Source organism: Mastigoproctus giganteus, chromosome 2 (genome assembly GCF_048544385.1).
Source record: "Mastigoproctus giganteus isolate SK-2022 chromosome 2, ASM4854438v1, whole genome shotgun sequence".
Classification (NCBI taxonomy): domain Eukaryota; kingdom Metazoa; phylum Arthropoda; class Arachnida; order Uropygi; family Thelyphonidae; genus Mastigoproctus; species Mastigoproctus giganteus.
Genome location: NC_143576.1, coordinates 173,403,227 through 173,423,212, shown reverse-complemented (window position 1 = coordinate 173,423,212; position 19,986 = coordinate 173,403,227). Strand labels below are relative to the sequence as shown.

General features: G+C 37.9%; 1 protein-coding gene across 1 annotated transcript in view; it reads right to left on the bottom strand.

Moving 5' to 3' along the window:
• The window catches only part of LOC150089757 (protein RCC2 homolog), a 236,311-nt gene that overhangs the window by 64,297 nt on the left and 152,028 nt on the right, over nt 1–19,986 (bottom strand). Inside the window, exon 7 of the mRNA XM_090368784.1 lies at nt 2,466–2,632. Coding sequence (XP_090224910.1) covers nt 2,466–2,632 — 167 coding nt within the window. The remainder of the gene's footprint in view (nt 1–2,465; nt 2,633–19,986) is intronic.

Sequence of the window (19,986 nt, the reverse complement as noted above, 5' to 3'; positions counted from 1 at the left end):
GGTGGGACATGCTGTATGAAGTAATGAAATTTTTGGATATGGCGTACATGTGGTAAGAATACACCCAGATCCTTGACATAACGTGGCCTCAACAATGCTCCCCGCATACACACTACTCGGACTCCATCCAGTCACTATCTGGCAGAGTAGAGGTAGCAAGATTATACACTAGCTGATCCAGAAGCTTCCTAGAGAGTTACCAATAGGTTCAGTCCGGTGTACTAACTAGCGGCCGGCCTGGGAACACCGTTTTAGAGCTGTACCCTCGAAATGTAAGGAATTACGTAAGAAAAAGGTTGCTTCAAAAAACAGAAGTTGAAGGAATAAATAAGGAAGAAGAAAAGTTGGTTCTATGAGTTTCAAGTTGGACAGTAAACAGATGCTGACTTGCTGTGGTATGTGCTTGGACTGGTTTGGGAGGGAGAGGGAGAGAGAGAGAGAGAGAGAGAGAGAGAGGGAGAGGGGGGGGGGGGTAATTACAAAAGCCAATTCAAAAGAAGAGTGCCCGTGGAGGTACCTATAGAAAAGGCCACGAAGCAGAAACAGAATATGAGACAGAGTGGAAAGATTTTTTACTGTATATGGGAAAAAACAACCCCAGAGCAATGTATCAACTCTGTGGTACTACACTGACAGTGGTAGAGAATGAAAAGGACCTGGGGATAATTGTGCAGGCAGATATGAAGTTCTCTGAGCAGTGCAGACGGGCTGCAAGAGTAGCTCATGGTGTCTTATCAATGATATACAGAAATTTTTCTAGCAGGGATAAGGAGGTGATTATTCCCTTGTATAAGGCAATGGTCAGGCCACACCTTGAGTACTGTATACAGGTCTGGAGGCCTGATTTCAAGAAGGATGTAGAGCTGCTGGAACGAGTACAGAGAAGGGAAACAAGGTTAGAGAATGGAACAAAGGGTTGCTCTTACGAAGAAAGGCTTAAGTTTTGCAAATTACAGTGTCTGGAGACTAGGCACCGGCGAGGTGATCTGATAGAGGTGTATAAAGCCTTGAATGGTTTGAGCATGCTCAATGCTGATGAGATTCTGCCTCTTGCTCAGAATAATCACCTGAGAGGGCATAAATTCAAATTGAGGAAAGACAGATGTAGGATAGATGTCTGGAAATTTGCCTTTAGCCAGCGGGTTGTTGGTTGGTGGAACAGACTTCCATCCCTTGTTGTGGAAGTTGATAGCCTAAATAAATTTACGGCTCAGCTGGACAAGCATTTCGAACGAATGAAGCGGTGAAGTGGAAGTTTTTTTTTTTTTTTTTTTCTGGCTGATGCTGCATAAGCTTGCTTTCTTGCATCATATGCCTCTACTAACGCTAATGCTAATGATTTTGCAAGAAACAGGTCATTAATTAACTTAACTATCAAACTAACTCCCACTTCTGAATGGTGTCTGCAAGCCTGAGTGAGATTATGGGGGCAGTTGACCAGACGTGGGAATGATATTCCACAGCAGGGCAGACTTGAGATTTATTCAGAGTGAGTATAGAGAGTGAGAGCTGTTTGGAAGAAAAAGTAACGCTGAGATTGAAAGAGAAAACAGAGAAAAAGATTGATGCAGAGAAAGCAATATTTGTGTTTATGCCAAGAGAGATTAGAAGCAAGGATAATCCCTAACAGAGATATTGTCGTTGATACTGCAATAAGTCATATATCAAAAAAAGTTCAGGGCATATTAAACAGTTTTAGTGCAATACGTTAGACATTGGTCTTATTGCCACTGTGCATGCTCCTCCCTTGCAGGAAGCTAGAACTGGTTATTTGGATTACAAATGCCCCATAATCCCAAACTGGTATTTTTGACATACAACATATTGCACTATCAATGGCAATATGTATTTGTCTAGATGTCTGAGTGCCATCAAAGGTTAGCATAGGAGCAGAAGAATGTTTTTTGCGAGATATAAGATAGGATTGAGTTTTAGAAGATTGAAATTAGATAAGTTATCTTTGTCTCATTGGAGAATTACCTGGAGATCAGCATTTAATGAATTGGTAGTGAGTATTTGAGAAGCTGTTTGTACAAAGCACATTTTCTCAAACTGAAAAGTGGAGTGCAATGTGTTATCATCAGCAAAACTATGGATAGGATTTACAGTTAATGGAAGAAGGTCATTAATACAAGACTTGTTATTAATACATTAATAACAAGAGGAAAAGAGTGGGAGAAAGAGCAGAACCTTGAGGGGGGAACACCAGCATTAGTGGAGGGAGAAATTAGAAGACAGAGATCACTGAGCAGTCAGAGAGAAAACTGGATACCCAATTACAGAAAACATTTGGCAGTTCATAAGATGGAAGCTTATTTAAAAGACATATAAGCCAAACAAGATCAAAATCTTTGAAATGAAGAAGTTTTTGAGAGAAGAGTATTATATGCTGTTCAAAGAAAAGAAAAGAAAATAAAATTTAATAAAATTACTTCATTTTGTAGTATTATCTTTCTCCTACTTACAGTATGATTAATTCCACAGGCAATATCAGTAATCGATACATCATCTACAATAGTGATATGGCCATCTCTTGTTTTCTCAATAAACGCAGCAACCCTGCGTGGAATCACTTCACACCGAAACGAAAGCTTGTTACTGGTCACAAAATAACGCCCATCTGAATTGTGTCCTAAAATCAAAAGCAAAATGTCAATTACTCTTTCTTTGACCAAACAACACAGCCAAGCAAAGCACAGAGATAAACCTTACTTTGGCCCACTTTCCCAATTTGTTTAAAAAGAAGATAGGTGAATTTACACTTTTTTTTTAAGCTATTAAAAAACACATGGAATGTACTAAATAAAAAGAAACACCTGAATTCACATTAAGCTATATCTAACATGATGTAAATATTGTTGATTTCTGCAAAAAATGAACAAAAACACTTATAAAGATTTTTTTTCATAAAAATCCTTCTGAAGTGAAATTCAATGGTTGTATTACTAGTGTGACATTTGACTTTCGTCGTTGGTGTCAAAAAGTGGCGCTTTACCACAATGTTTTGTATTTGATCTCATACTCAAAACTTGAGCAAAATAAGAGATTGGCTTTCTTCCAGCAAGTGTATGTTATTAATAGAATAACTATTGTAACTAAATACCAAAATATCTAGATATCTATTTTAGCAACGAGACCATGAATTTTTTTAATTCTGCGAACATTATATCAACTTCAATACTGCATCATTTTTTTCATTCAAAATTAGAAATATATGGTACAGAACAAATGGATAACAAGTATTCTCTCATTGTGGCATTGTCTAAAAATAGTTTTTGGTGCAAGTGTAAAAATTGAGTGGATACACTGGCACATATTTAATAAGTTTTTATTTTCATTTTTAGATAATTTTTTGTTTGGTGGTGGGGAGGGGGGAAGCACACTTTACCAGAATCTATGCTGGTTATGTGAAAAAACTGGAAATTTAATTTTCGGCTGAAACCAACATCATATAAGAGTACTCTTTAAACCTCTTGGCACTGTCCGTATCTGAAACTAGAAACACCCTTATGCAGTAGGTTTATCTCTTAAAAAAATATATATACAGGTAGTTCCCAACTTTATGAGTTAATTCGCTTCTAGTGCGTGCTCATAAAGCGGGAATTTATTTCCCATAGACAATGTTAAAAATAGAGGCTACGTTATCAACAATGAAATTAGTTTATGTTTAAACAATGATTGATTTATCAAAGAGATGAAAAAGTAGCCTGTAAAATCAAGCAAATTATAATAATAGAGAAATTATTTATGACTTACAAATGTTAAAGAATGTTTATTCATCATCATCATTGATTAAATGCACACTCGTTTATCACTCTTTATTGGCTCCGCACTTGTTGGTTTGTTGCACAAGGAGTAGTCTTCTTCAGAAATGCTTCAAGAGGCATTTATTTCCAAGATAATCTTCTCTTTTCTTTATAAATTTCAACAGCATGCATAAGCATTTTTTAAGGAAACGCACAAATTGCAACTAACACAATTTGTGGAGTAACAAGTTTACAAGCTCCAAAAAAAAAAAAAAAAAAAAAAAAAAGGAACGAAGATTTCAGTAATGGGAAAACACGTTTCACCAAAGAAAAAAAAAAACACAATTACAGCCATCAGCATTTTCTCAAATGCAATAACATGGAGTTTACTACCCGTTTATAACTGACTGCAGTAACAGAAAAGCCCAATAAACTGGAAGTGCAAATCGTTTTATGGTTGTGACCTCCAGGAATGTGCTTTAGAAAAATATCAAAGCTGTTCAAAATTGGTTCTTTTAAAACAGAACATATGATAACGATGAAAGTGTAGTGCGTTTTAATGATCTGAATTGGTAACTAATACAATTTACACTATAAAAACAACCAAAAAGAGAGTTATATAGCAAAAAATTTCAACTTCCGAGATCGTGGAACGAATTGCCAAAAAGCAATGTGTTATTGGTTTCACATTACGATATTTGGATATTGTATAGCTATGAGCATGGTTTGAAATGCGGTATTTATGAAATTCATTTTTATTTTGCAATTAAAGTTCATATTTTCGATTTTGTTGATACTTGAAAAAAATAAAAAACTCGTAAACCCGGGAACTTATAAAGCGAAAACTCGTAAAGCAGGAACGAGTCTGGTCAGTTATTGTTTATAATGGTACAGCACATTAATTATTTTTTTAATAATTGTGAAGTAAAAACCTGATGACAGAAGTGCATGATAGAATTGTCCATTAATTATGTATGAATGTAAATGTAATCAGCTATGAGACATATAGGTAGTTTAGATTTTGAGAGAGAGAGAGAGGGGATAAATAAGTGTCAACTAAGGTAGAATTGTAAGAGAGAATTATATAAATAGAAATGTGGAATAATTTATGTGAAGATGCATAAACTGGTCACATGTATATATTTCATTCAGTAATATGTATGTACCACTATGTGCTTTATTAAATTTGGTTGTTGTCTTAAAATGGTATTGTTGATTTCTCAATGTTCTGCTAACTAGCCATTTCATATGCACACCATAGAGCCTGGAGTTCTGAGACATATGCCGTCAGAAGAATTGTGTTTTGTGTCTGCCTGTGGCTTCAATAAGGGTAGAAATCTTTCTCACAAAAGAAGGTAGAAATACAGCGGCCCCCTGATTTATTATATTAATAATCCATTCCAGAGATGCCATTGTATCATGAAAATATCGTAATGTGAACCCAACAAGACACTGTTCTTTGGTAATTCGAACCAAGACCTCGGAAGTTAAAATTTTCACTATATAACTAAGCTGTTTTATCTCTCTAAAAGGCAATTTTTATAATGAAAACTGTATTAGCTTTATATAGAATACTTTAGAATACCACTTTAGAGAATCAAATTTCAAAAAACCAATTGAAATCATTAAAATGCACTACATTTTTATCGTTATCATATATCCGGTTATAAGAAGCAATTTTGAAATACATTTTGTGATATTTCTAAAGTTTCTAAAATTTCTATTTAATGAAAAAACTTTTGAGCCTACAGGCCAGTAAGGCTCCTGGAGTTGATGGAATATACCCTATAATCTTAAGGGAGGCAGCAAGTGAGTGCACTGAACCATTGAGGCTAATTATGCAAGCATCACTAGACTCTGGGGAGATTCCATTGGATTGGAAAAGCCAATATATCTCCCATACATAAGGATGGCTCTAAGAGGTTTTTTTTTTTTTTTTGTAGTTGTTGGCGCATAGGCTTCTGTGGCCATAGTGCACATCTCAAGGTTTTTGCAGTACTTTGATTCAAGCCCAAGGCAGGATTCAAACCCGCGACCTTTGGGTTGCCAGGCAGGCACTTTACCCACCCGGCTAGCCCGGTCGGCTGCTCTAAGAGTGAAGTTGGAAATTATCGACCTGTCAGTCTGACTTCAGTGGTAGGGAAAATCATGGAGGCAATGATCAAGGGTGGAATTCAGGATCATTTGGATGGAATTTAAATTCGCAAGGATACTCAGCATGGCTTTGTAAAGGAAAAATCATGTTTAACAAATCTGGTTCGCTATTTTGAAAGGGTCACTCACGAGCTGGATTTAGGGAATAATTTCGACATTGTTCAGCAAAGCTTTTGACTCAGTCCCACATGAGCGGTTGCTTTATAAGCTGGAACAGGTTGGAATCACTGGGAAAATCCTTAGATGGATAGCAGGATGGCTTCAGGGCAGGAGACAGAGGGTTGTCATAAATGGCTATTCCTCAGATTGGGTTGATGTAAGAATGAAGGGATAGAGGGTGTGATGTCTAAATTTGCAGATGATGTTAAAATTGGTAGAGTAGTTAATGATCACTGTCAAGCTGACCTTCTTCAGAGAGACCTAGATAGACTTCAGGAATGGTCAGAAAAATGGCAGCTATGCTTTAATCCAACAAAGTGTAAGGTATTACACCTGGGAAACTGTAATCCCAAAATAACTTATTCACTTGGTGGAGTTCAACTAAACTCTCTGAGCATTGTAAACAGGTTGCAAGGAAGGCCCATGGTGTCCCATCGATGATCTATCGAACTTTTGCAAGTAGAGATAGTGACGTGATAATGCCATTATATAAGGCTTTTGTTAGACCACACTTGGAATACTGTGTTCAAGTATGGATACCGCACCTAAAGAAAGACATCGAACTTCTTGAAAGGGTGCAAAGACGGGTAACTCACCTGGTGAGATTGGCAAAAGGGCATCCTTATGAAAAAAAAAGACTTCGAATATGTGGGTTGCAGAGGTTGGAAACTAGACACCTTAGAGGAGATTTGATTGAGGTGTTTAAGGCTCTGAGAGGCATCAGTAAAATGAATGAGGATGAAATTTTCAAGATTATAAATGATGCTAGAACTAGGGGACATAAATTCAAGTAATGGGGGGAAATGTTTAGATTATACTGCAGGAAGTTTTATTTTAGCCAGCAAGTTATAAATTACTGAAATAAGTTGCCTACATGGGTGATAGAGGCTGACAGTTTGGGGAAATTCAAAGGTCATCTGGTTAGTACCTTCGGGTGAGGGAAGCGCATAGGATGATAGGTTTTATTTCCTTTTATTTAATTAATTATTATTATTATTTTTTTTTCTTTTTTTATCATTGTTTTATTCAGGGTTTTTTTTTTTTTTTGGCTGGTGCAGCATAAGCCATAGGCCTTCTTGCACCATGCGGCCATTACTAATACCAATACTAAAGCACATTTCTGATTTGAATGCCATAAAACGATAAAAAAAAATTGCAGTTTCCGATTTATTGGGCTTTTCTGTTAGTGCAATCTATCATAAATGGGCAGGAAACTTGATCTTATTGCATTTGCAACAATACCAATAGCTGGAATTCTTTGGGTTTATATGTTATTATGGTGAAATGTGTTACCTTCACTGAAATCTTTAATCATATAAAAAACATAAAACAAATAAATTTTCAGAATCTTCTCTTCATTCCTATTTTTTAAGTTTTGTAAACTTGTTTCTCGGTACCTCACTTGCACGTACCGCGTTAATTGCGATTTGTGCATGCTGTGTTCTTTGTTATTGATCGCTTATCTTTTTTTTTTACTGTTGCAGATTTTACAACCTCACAAAAAATTTTAGTAAAGAGTAGTAAAGAGAAATATCAATTAGTTAGTACGTACCTTACAATATTAATTAAGCTATGTACATAAGTGTAAATTTATTTTTATTTTGCTAGCCTGTGGAAAATATTCTTCTGATTTTCACGTATCATTTAATCTTGTTAACTGGCAATGTAATAAAGTAGAAATTGTGATCTTTAATTTTATAGCCTGTGGATAATATTCCTCCTATTTTCGTTTATTAGAATTGCCATTTAATAGAATCAAAATTCAATTCACAAACCTGATCACAATAATTGGTGCTTACTACATATTTTATAGTGAACTGTATTTTATTATGGAGAGCCCATCATAAAGTGATTTGATCATACAGTGAACCAATTGTAAAGTGGGGATCCACTGTATTGCCATTATCTTGAAATTACACCCACATACAAACACAAATGGACAACAACAATCTCATCAGTTCAATTGATATCCATTCTAGATATGGTTCAAAGCTTAGATCAAAATGGATGTCAGATGAACTAAGTTCAGAGGATAAAAATGACACAGAAGCCTACAATAAATATAAAATAATCTGCAATCAAAGTTATTCAAGGAGTTAGACATGCTAAGGGAGAGTCTTTGGCTAAGAATGAAAAGAAAAGGAACAAAGAATTCTGTGCTTAAGTTAACACTAGAAGAAAAGGGATGAATATACTGATCCACTGGATATGAATGGCATAATTTTATTTTACTTATTTATTTATTTTTTTTTTTTGCTAATACTGTATAAACTACTGTATAAACTTCATTCCTTGCATTGCACTGCCAAATTGAATATTAATAACAAGCATTATTTCATCATTAATGCATTTTAGATGTATTTTATTCTCTATTCAAATTTTAAAATTCAGCAGAGTGGATATTCTGTATCCAAACAAGTCTGCTTGTTTGGATACAGAATAATATACAGGTGTGGGACCATTTATCTGGCTATCCAGTAACCTGAAGTTGCTGGATTGGGGGTTTTTCCGGAATTCAGGTAGCCAGGCCTAAAATGCATGAGGAGAGAGAAAAAAAAAAAGAATATTTATGAGCTGAGTTGATTCATATCAATTACATGGCATCATCAGAAGAAATATCCTGACAGTTTTGAGAAGATGTAATTGATGGGATACACACCAGAAGTTGAAGGCTGGGATTCAGGGGTAGATGCTGTACAATGTGCATGTAGAGCGATTACCTTGGAAATTTTTTTCTTTTATAAGCAATTCATGAATTTTATAAAGGGACATGTGATGCTCTGTAGCAAAACTGCTCTGTTCCATTTTCCGAATCAGTTCTTCTGTAAGGCTCATAATTCTTTCTTCAACAATATCATCATCCTCGTCATCACTCTTGTTATCTTCATTTTCATTCATTACCATGTCACAGATTTCACTGTCTGAGGGTAACTGGAACATCATCATCAATATGGAGGCACTCTTCCACTGCATCATAATCCAACAGCTGGGCCTCAGGACATGACCTTTAGCAAAAATTCACAAAGTCATCAACAAAGACTGATTTTTTATTATGCCAACCATGTTTTAAAGTGTCTTCATGAACCCTGTCCCAAGTTTTTGCAGCAATCCAGATTGCATCCTTGATATTAAAATCTTTTTGAACTGTCTTTATTCTGATAACTTTGTTACATTCTATGCATGAATTCATGCATAGATTGCCTTGAATGACCTCAGTATATTCCTATAGATTGCCTTGAATGACCTCAGTATATTCCTATAGATTGCCTTGAATGACCTCAGTATCCCTTGATCCATTGGCTGGATCAAGGACGTACAGTTAGGCGGCAGATATACGGCAAACACATTATCTTTGATAAGAAACTGTGCATCAGGATGTTCCGCCCAATTATTAATAACTAATATTATCTTGCTCTCACTGGGAAGCACTGCAGATGTACGATGTGCTTTAGCCTCTGGTACAAAATGGTTTTCAAACCAATCCAGGAAGGAAGATTGGTTTGGTAATCCATGCTATGAGCATAGATTTTTGCCTTATAAGTAACTGGAAAGACACTTACCCCTTTGAAAGCTCTTGGATTTTTGCTTTTACCAATAACAAGCAGTTTCACTTTATGTAACCCCACAGCATTTGCACAACATAAAACTGTTATCATTTCTTTTGAGTCTTTAAACCTATTGGATGCTGATTTCTTGGGGGGGGGGGGGGTACAACAGTTTTTCTAGGAATATACCTCCAATATAAAGAAATCCAATATAGTGTGAGGAAATGAGGCGACAACTCAGCATTGTGATGGGCCTATATAATAGCATGAAGGACATAAACGATCTAAACTAAGGGATCCATCAGGCTCTCAGCTGCCCACAATGCCAGAGCTTGCACTTCATCATCATCACGCAACACAGTGGCAACTGACAAGGCAGAATGTGCCGGTCCCACAGGAATTAGTAGTTGTTGGTGACTATTGTCAGAGAAACGGGGAACGTGCTAAGTAAAAAGGATAGCTAGAATAGAACCAGGGTATGTCTGCCAGGGGCAAAGGTTGATCACATTGTAGAGTGGATATCATCTTTTAAGGGCACAAAAGGTGATATTGTTGTACACGTTGGTACTAATGATATTAAGAGTAGGAGACCGGCAGAATTACTTAACAAGTACAGGTCACTGTTGAAAAAAAGCCATGAATTAGGGTTGAATTCGAAAGTGTCTGCAATTCTGCCCAGACACGAGAGGAGGGAGTATAGAATGAGAGCCTTGTCGATCAATTCGGCTCTGGAAAGATTGTGAAAGGCTCAAGGAGTAGAATTTTTTTCAGCTTGGTCTGTACTTGTTAACAGGAGAGACTGCTTCTACAGGGATGGGATACACTTAAATAGAAAGGGTGCAATATTTGCTGATGCTATCGAGGAAGTGTTAGGTGGGTCAGAAAACTGCTAGCTTGGGGGGGGGGGATACAAGGACTAATAGATTAACAGTAGCCACTGGCAGAGGTGAAAGTGATTCTTGCACTGCTTCTAGTGGAATGAGCAGCAGCCTGGAAAACAAGATGCAGGGTATTTCAGAGACTGCTGTGAGTCATTGCGGTACAAGTAAACACATGGGTTGTGTTAGGGTAGCTAAGAATTGGAACAGTTGCATGTAAACCAATGCTAGGAGTTTGGTAAATAAATTTGATGAATTTGAGGTATTGCTCAAAACATCAAAGGCAGATATTGTTGGGATATCAGAGATGTGGTGTCAAACAGATATAAGCATTAGGAGATCAAAATTGAGAGTAGGAGTGTGTTATAGGCCTAATGACTTTGATGAGTATAATAAGAAACCGTACAGGGAAATTGAGTGGGCCAGTAAATCAGAGTCTTATAATGGGGGATTTTAATTTCCCGGATATTGACTGGAATTTGTGGGTTGGACACACACACACACACACACACACACACACACACACACACACACACACACACACACACACACACACACACACACACACATGCACGCACGCACAGCTTTTGTGGATTTATTGGATGACTGTTTTCTACATCAGCATGTTCGGGAGGCAACTAGAGGGAGTAATACTTGAGGTCTGATTATCAGTAGTGATTTTTCATGCATTAAGAATCTGCAGATAAAGGAACCATTCGGTGGCAGTGATTACAGTGTACTGAAGTGGCATTTACTCAAAGAAGTAACTACCATCAGGGGTAAAGGGAAGGGTTTTTGCTTTCATAAAGGCGACTACGGTAGTCTGAGACAGTATTTAAATTCTATACAGTGGGACCAACTGATGATGTTACCAACAGCAAATTCAAAATGGGAAGCATTCAAAGAATTTATCTTGGAAGCTACTAGGCTTTACATACCAACTAAGAAATACTGTTCAAGGTTTAGCCCTAAATGGATTTCAGATGAATTAATGAGACATATGGCAGAGAAGAAAAATGCATGAGATGCATATAAATTAATGGGTGGCATGGAAGCCTATGATAGATATAAGCTGGTCTGTACACCAATGGGGGATTTTAATTTCCCAGATATTGACTGGAATTTGTGGGTTGGACACACACACACACACACACACACACACACACACACACACACACACACACACACACACACACACACACACACACACACACACACACACACACACACCTTTTGGGGCTTAGAGGGGAACAGGTGTCCTGTGTGTTATCAGACACTCAGCCTAAAACACTGATGGATCCAATATCTCTCTATTACAGAAGATTTAGGAGAAGTCCGGTTGGCCTGCCTCCCTAAAATCCACTCATGCACACCTTCTCGATGGTAAGCCCTGTTACGTCACTTAGGTGGCAACGAACGTGTAGAGTGGTTCTCTTCAAGACGCCTGGTCAGCGTGAAGAGGAAAAGACCAAAACCTCCAGCAATGAGAGCACAACAATACAAATGGCCCTCAGTCCCCAGCAGCTTTCACTCTCCCTCTTACGGCAGCGAGAGGATCAGAGTGGAAGCAGAGGGTGCTAAGAATCTCTGGGTACGACCAGGCTGCCATGCACGGAAATTGAACTTGGCCTGTTATAACGTACGATCACTCATCGGTGAAGACAGGATACTAGAGCTGGAAAAGGAATTAGAAAATGTGAATTGGAATATCATCGGTTTGGCTGAAACAAGAAGAAGAAATGAATCACTTATAAGGTTATCAAGTGGAAATCTGCTGTACACCAATGGAAACAGTGAAAGGAGTGAAGGTGGAGTTGGGTTTCTGGTCCATAAAGATTTTAAAAACAACATTTTGGAATTCAAAAGTACATCACCAAGGGTGTCAAGACTAATACTCAAGATTTCTAAGAGGTACAAGCTAAAGATTATAATGATTTATGCACCAACATCAAGCCATGATGATGAAGAGGTTGAAGAAATGAACACTGAAATTGAGAGTCTTCTAGATGAGCAGAAAACCCACTACACTATTATTATGGGGGACTTCAATGCTAAGGTTGGAAAAAGGCAAAACAGCGCGGAAAGAGGAACTATAGGAAATTTTGGAATTGGTGAAAGAAATAAAAGAGGTGAAAGACTTGTGGAATTTGCAGAATCTCAAGGAATGTCAGTAATGAACACTTTCTTCAAGAAAAGGGTGAACAGAAAGTGGACATGGAAGAGTCCAAATGGATTAACAACTAATGAAATCGACTTCATCCTCACTAACAGAAGATATATTGTGAATGATGTTACCGTCCTGAATAAGGTAAATGTTGGAAGTGATCACAGAATGGTAAGATGTACACTTGATATAGATGTAGGAAAGGAAAGGAAAAAACTGACTCGAGTAAATAATACAAAGGTCTTTGAGATAACAGAGGAGGAGAAAAAGCAGTATGTACTGGAACTTAAAAACAAGTTTGAGCTTCTGCAGACTGCTGAGGACCAAGATATCGACGAGGAATATTACAACTTTCTGAAAGTGATAAAGCCCAAGAAACCTATAGGGAAACAGAAATCCAAAGAAGAAAAAATTAGTCAAGAAACACTTGTCATGATGAACCGAAGACGACAAATGAAGAGCGGGAAAAACACTGACAGGGAGAAAATTGAGTATACTGAGTTATGCAAAGCCATTAGAAAGAGACTCAGAGAGGACATAAGAAGATTTAACACAAGAAAAGTAGAACAAGCATTAAGGGAAAACAAAGGATTTAAATCAGCAGCCATGAGCAGTAATACAGAAAGACAAATGATACTGAAACTGAAGAATAGCGATGGTGTACTTATAAACAGCAGAAAAGGCATAATTCAAATAGCAGAAGACTACTATAGAGAATTATACAAGGAGCGAGGGAATGATACCAGCAGTGGGGAAGATGGATTGCAAAGTAGCAACACATACGACATACCCAATATTCTTCCTGATGAGGTAGAACATGCATTGAAGAAAATGAAGAATCGGAAAGCCCTGGGGGAAGATGAAGTTACTGTAGAGTTGTTAAAATTGGGAGGAAGAGACATAACACAAAAACTGGCAAGGCTCTTCACAAAGTGCATTAGAAAAGGTGTGACGCCTAAGCAGTGGAATAATGCAATCATAGTTTTGCTGCATAAGAAAGGAGATAAATCAGAAATTGGAAATTATAGACCAATTAGCTTGTTATCCAACATCTACAAGTTGTTCACAAGGGTCATTACTAACAGATTAGAAAGAATACTTGATGAGAATCAAAAGAGCAAGCTGGCTTTAGGACAGGATTCTCAACTATGGATCACCTTCACGTAATATCACAGCTAATGGAGAAAGCAAATGAATATAAAACACCATTATGCCTGGCATTTGTGGATTATGAAAAGGCATTTGACTCCATACAGCATAAGGCAATTTTCGGACACTGGAAAGACAGGGCATAGATACCCCATATATTATGATTTTGAAGAAAATATATAAGAGTGCTACCTCCTTTATTAGACTAGACAAAGACAGTAGCAAATTTAAAATCGAGAAAGGAGTTCGACAAGGAGACACAATATCTCCGAAGCTGTTTACTGCTGCCCTTGAGGAAGCTTTCAGAAGATTAGACTGGTCGCAGAAAGGAGTCAATGTGAACGGAGAGTACCTAAACCATTTACGATTTGCAGATGACATTGTGATTATAAGCCACGATCCCAAAGAATTAGAGGAAAATCTTAATCAGTTATGCACAGTTAGTAAGGACTTTGGACTAAAGATGAATATGGCTAAAACAAAAGTAATGATGAACAAGTATGCCACGGAAAGGGAAATAATGATTGAAGGAGCAGTAATTGAAAAGGTGGAGTCATATATTTATCTGGGACAAGTTATTAGCTGTAATAATGATAAATGGCTGGAAGTCAAGAGAAGAATAAATTTTGGATGGATAGCATTCAGGAAATATAGTCACATACTGAAGAGCAATATCCCAGTTTGTCTGAAACTTAAAATAATGAACCAATGTATACTCCCCACCATGACTTATGGAAGTGAAACTTGGGCACTTACCAAAAGAATGGAAGAGAAGCTGAGAACTACACAGCGAAGAATGGAACGAATTATATTGGGAATCAGACTGTTAGATAAGAAGAGAAACACATGGATTAGACAGCAAACTCACGTAAAGGACATTCTTATCAAAACTAAAGAACTAAAATGGTCTTGGGCAGGACACATAGCTCGAAGACATGATGACAGATGGACTAAGAAAATAACAGAATGGTACCCAAGAGGAGCTAGAAGAAAACCTGGAAGACAAAGGCGGAGATGGATAGATGAAATTCATGAGTTTTTGGGTAGTAAATGGATGGCCAGTGCTCAAAACAGAAGGAACTGGAAAGTTGCTGGAGAGGCCTTCATCCTGCAGTGGATTGAAAATGGCTGATGATGATGATGTACACCAAGTCACAAAGGAGATTAGGTAGGCAAAGGCAGATTATGAGAAATTCTTGGCAAAGGATGCAAAGAAAACAACAAAGAGTTCTTTACCTATGTAAACTCTAGAAGGAAAGGGATGAATCAGATTGGTCCACTGGATATTGATGGTTCAACAGTTGAGGATCCTGCTCAGGTGGCTAACAAACTAAATGAGTATTTTGCATCTACATTCACACATGAGGAGTTATTCAGGAAGGGGAATGCCAGAGGTGAGTTAAATTCTGGCCGTGAGCTAGATGATTTTGTAATAACTGAGAGGAAAGTGGAGGAGAAATTGTTGAAGATAAACATAAATAAGGCACCCGGGATGGACAGGATCTATCCAGTTATAGTAAAGGAGGAAGCAAACCCTTAGCCATAATTATGAGAGCTTCTTTGGACTCAGGGGAGGTACCCCTAAACTGGAGATGTGCAAATGTGACCCCAATTCACAAACGAGGATCAAAGCCTGACACAAGTAATTATAGACCTGTGAGTTTAACTTCTGTGCCAGGAAAATTAATGGAGGCGCTGGTTAAAGCACTGCAGGATCATCTAGACAAGACTTCAGTTATAGCTCAGACAGCATGGTTTTGTTAAGGGAAAGTCTTGCCTAACCAATTTGATTGGATACTATGATGTGACCACAAAGGAACTGGATGCAGGGAATAACTTTGATATCATATATTTAGATCTTAGAAAGGCTTTTTATACTGTTGCACATGGAAGATTGCTGAACAAATTGAGCAGTGTGGCATTGGAGGCAAATTGCTGCTATGGATAAAGGGATGGTTGAGTGGGAGAAGATGGAGAGTTTTTTTTTTTTTTTTTGATTTGGTAGTTGTTGGCGCATCGGCTTCTGTGGCCATATTGCACCTCCCAAGGTTTTTTGCAGTACTTTGATCCAAGCCCGAGGCGGGAATCGAACCCGCGACCTTTGGGGTGCCGGGCAGGTACTTTACCCACTCGGCTAGCCCGGTCGGCGAGATGGAGAGTGGTAATCAATGGACTAATGTTATTAGTGGAGTCCCTCAGGGTTCAGTGTTGCGTCCATTGTTGTTTTCTGTATTTATAAATGATATTGATGATGGTCATCAACATCAGCCATTTTCAATCCACTGCAGGATGAAGGCCTCTCCAGCAACTTTCCAGTTCCTTCTGTTTTGAGCACTGCCCATCTATTTACTACTCAAAAACTCATGAATTTCATCTATCCATCTCCGCCTTTGTCTTCCAGGTTTTCTTCTAGCTCCTCTTGGGTACCATTCTGTTATTTTCTTAGTTGATCTGTCATCATGTCTTCGAGCTATGTGTCCTGCCCAAGACCATTTTAGTTCTTTAGTTTTGATAAGAATGTCCTTTACTTGAGTTTGCTGCCTAATCCATGTGTTTCTCTTCTTATCTAACAGTCTGATTCCCAATATAATTCGTTCCATTCTTCGCTGTGTAGTTCTCAGCTTCTCTTCCATTCTTTTGGTGAGTGCCCAAGTTTCACTTCCATAAGTCATGGTGGGGAGTATACATTGATTCATTATTTTACATTTCAGACAAACTGGGATATTGCTCTTCAGTATGTGACTATATTTCCTGAATGCTATCCATCCAAAATTTATTCTTCTCTTGACTTCCAGCCATTTATCATTATTACAGCTAATAACTTGTCCCAGATAAATATATGACTCCACCTTTTCAATTACTGCTCCTTCAATCATTATTTCCCTTTCTGTGGCATACTTGTTCATCATTACTTTTGTTTTAGCCATATTCATCTTTAGTCCTTTTGGACTAAAGATGAATATGGCTAAATATTCATATGGCTAAATTCCTTACTAACTGTGCCTAACTGATTAAGATTTTCCTCTAATTCTTTGGGATCGTGGCTTATGACCACAATGTCATCTGCAAATCGTAAATGGTTTAGGTACTCTCCGTTCACATTGACTCCTTTCTGCGACCAGTCTAAGCTTCTGAAAGCTTCCTCAAGGGCAGCAGTAAACAGCTTCGGAGATATTGTGTCTCCTTGTCGAACTCCTTTCTCGATTTTAAATTTGCTACTGTCTTTGTCTAGTCTAATAAAGGATGTAGCACTCTCATATATTTTCTTCAAAATCATAATATATGGAGTATCTATGCCTTGTCTTTCCAGTGCCCGAAACATTGCCTTATGCTATGGAGTCAAATGCCTTTTCATAATCCACAAATGCCAGGCATAATGGTGTTTTATATTCATTTGCTTTCTCCATTAGCTGTGATATTACGTGAAGGTGATCCATAGTTGAGAATCCTGTCCTAAAGCCAGCTTGCTCTTTTGGTTGATTCTCATCAAGTATTCTTTCTAATCTGTTAGTAATGACCCTTGTGAAAAACTTGTAGATATGGGATAACAAGCTAATTGGTCTATAATTTCCAATTTCTGATTTATCTCCTTTCTTATGCAGCAAAACTATGATTGCATTATTCCACTGCTTAGGCATCACACCTTTTCTAATGCACTTTGTGAAGAGCCTTGCCAGTTTTTGTGTTATGTCTCTTCCTCCCAATTTTAACAACTCTACAGTAACTTCATCTTCCCCCGGGGATTTCCGATTCTTCATTTTCTTCAATGCATGTTCTACCTCATCAGGAAGAATATCGGGTGTGTCGTATGTGTTGCTACTTTGCAATCCATCTTCCCCACTGCTGGTATCATTCCCTCGCTCCTTGTATAATTCTCTATAGTAGTCTTCTGCTATTTGAATTATGCCTTCTCTGCTGTTTATAAGTACACCATCGCTATTCTTCAGTTTCAGTATCATTTGTCTTTCTGTATTACTGCTCATGGCTGCTGATTTAAATCCTTTGTTTTCCCATAATGCTTGTTCTACTTTTCTTGTGTTAAATACTCTTATGTCCTCTCTGAGTCTCTTTCTAATGGCTTTGCATAACTCAGTATACTCAATTTTCTCCCTGTCAGTGTTTTTCTTGCTCTTCATTTGTCGTCTTTGGTTCATCATGACAAGTGTTTCTTGACTAATTTTTTCTTCTTTGGATTTCTGTTTCCCTATAGGTTTCTTGGGCTTTATCACTTTCAGAAAGTTGTAATATTCCTCGTCGATATCTTGATCCTGAGCAGTCTGCAGAAGCTCAAACTTGTTCTTAAGTTCCAGTACATACTGCTTTTTCTCTTCCTCTGTTATTTCAAAGACCTTTGTATTATTTACTCGAGTCAGTTTTTTCCTTTCCTTTCCTACATCTATATCAAGTGTACATCTTACCATTCTGTGATCACTTCCAACATTTACCTTATTCAGGATGGTAACATCATTCACAATATATCTTCTGTTAGTGAGGATGAAGTCGATTTCATTAGTTGTTAATCCATTTGGACTCTTCCATGTCCACTTTCTGTTCACCCTTTTCTTGAAAAAAGTGTTCATTACTGACAGTCCTTGAGATTCTGCAAATTCCACAAGTCTTTCACCTCTTTTATTTCTTTCACCAATTCCAAAATTTCCTGTAGTTCCTCTTTCTGCGCTGTTTTGCCTTTTTCCAACCTTAGCATTGAAGTCCCCCATAATAATAGTGTAGTGGGTTTTCTGCTCATCTAAAAGACTCTCAATTTCTTCAACCTCTTCATCATCATGGCTCGATGTTGGTGCATAAATCATTATAATCTTTAGCTTGTACCTCTTAGAAATCTTGAGTATTAGTCTTGACACCCTTGGTGATGTACTTTTGAATTCCAAAATGTTGTTTTTAAAATCTTTGTGGACCAGAAACCCAACTCCACCTTCACTCCTTTCACTGTTTCCATTGGTGTACAGCAGATTTCCACTTGATAAACTTATAAGTGATTCATTTCTTCTTCTTGTTTCAGCCAAACCGATGATATTCCAATTCACATTTTCTAATTCCTTTTCCAGCTCTAATATCCTGTCGATGGTATATCTAGCTTAACGTCCAAGTTTGCAGACGATACGAAGGTTGGCAGGGTTGTTAAGGACACTAATGACAGCGCTGCTGCAACAGGATCTAGAAAAGTTGAGCAGATGGGCCGAGAGGTGGCAAATGAAGTTTAACATTGACAAATGTAGTGTACTACATATGGGAAGCAGTAACCCCAGAGTGACGTATCAACTCTGTGGTACTACATTGACAGTGGTAGAGAACGAAAAGGACCTGGGGGTAATTGTGCAGGCAGATATGAAGTTTTCTGAGCAGTGCAGATGGTCTGCAAGAGTTGTTGTTTTTTAGTTTTTAGGAGCATTAGCAACTAAGGCCATATTGCACCAGGATATGCAGTGGTCATTTCCTGACCTTTCCGCATCTTCCGTATTTGGTGGTCGTGGGCTCGAACCCCGGTCTGATCAAGAAGCGTGTGCTACGCACTGCTGCTCCTGCCCACCTGGCTATGGAGGCGCCATATAATAAGGAGGTGATTATCTCCTTGTATAAGGCAATGGTCAGGCCACACCTTGAGTACTGTATACAGGTCTGGAGGCATCGTTTTAAGAAGGATGTAGAGCTTTTGGAACGAGTACAGAGAAAGGCAACAAGATTAGTGAATGGAACAAAGGGTTTCTCTTACAAAAAAAGGCTTCAATTTTGCAAATTACAGTGTCTGGAGACTAGGCACCTGCGAGGTGGTCTGATTGAGGTGTATAAAGCCTTGAATGGTTTGAGCATGCTCAATGCTGATGGGATTCTTCCTCTTGCTCAGAATAATCACCTGAGAGGGCATAAATTCAAATTGAGGAAAGACAGATGTAGGATAGATGTGCGGAAGTCTTTAGCCAGCGGGTAGTTGGTTGGTGGAACAGACTTCCATCCTTTGTTGTGGAAGTTGATAGCTTAAATAAATTTAAGGCTGAGCTGGACAGGTATTTGGAACGAATGGAGGTGTGAAATGGGAGCGTTTTTTTTTTGGCTGATACTCCATAAGCTTGCTTTCTTGCATCATATGCCTCTACTAATGCTAAAAGTCTCGTCAGCGTTATACACCTGCTCTGCAGTAAACTTGTTAACATCAATTAATTTTGAAAACTCAC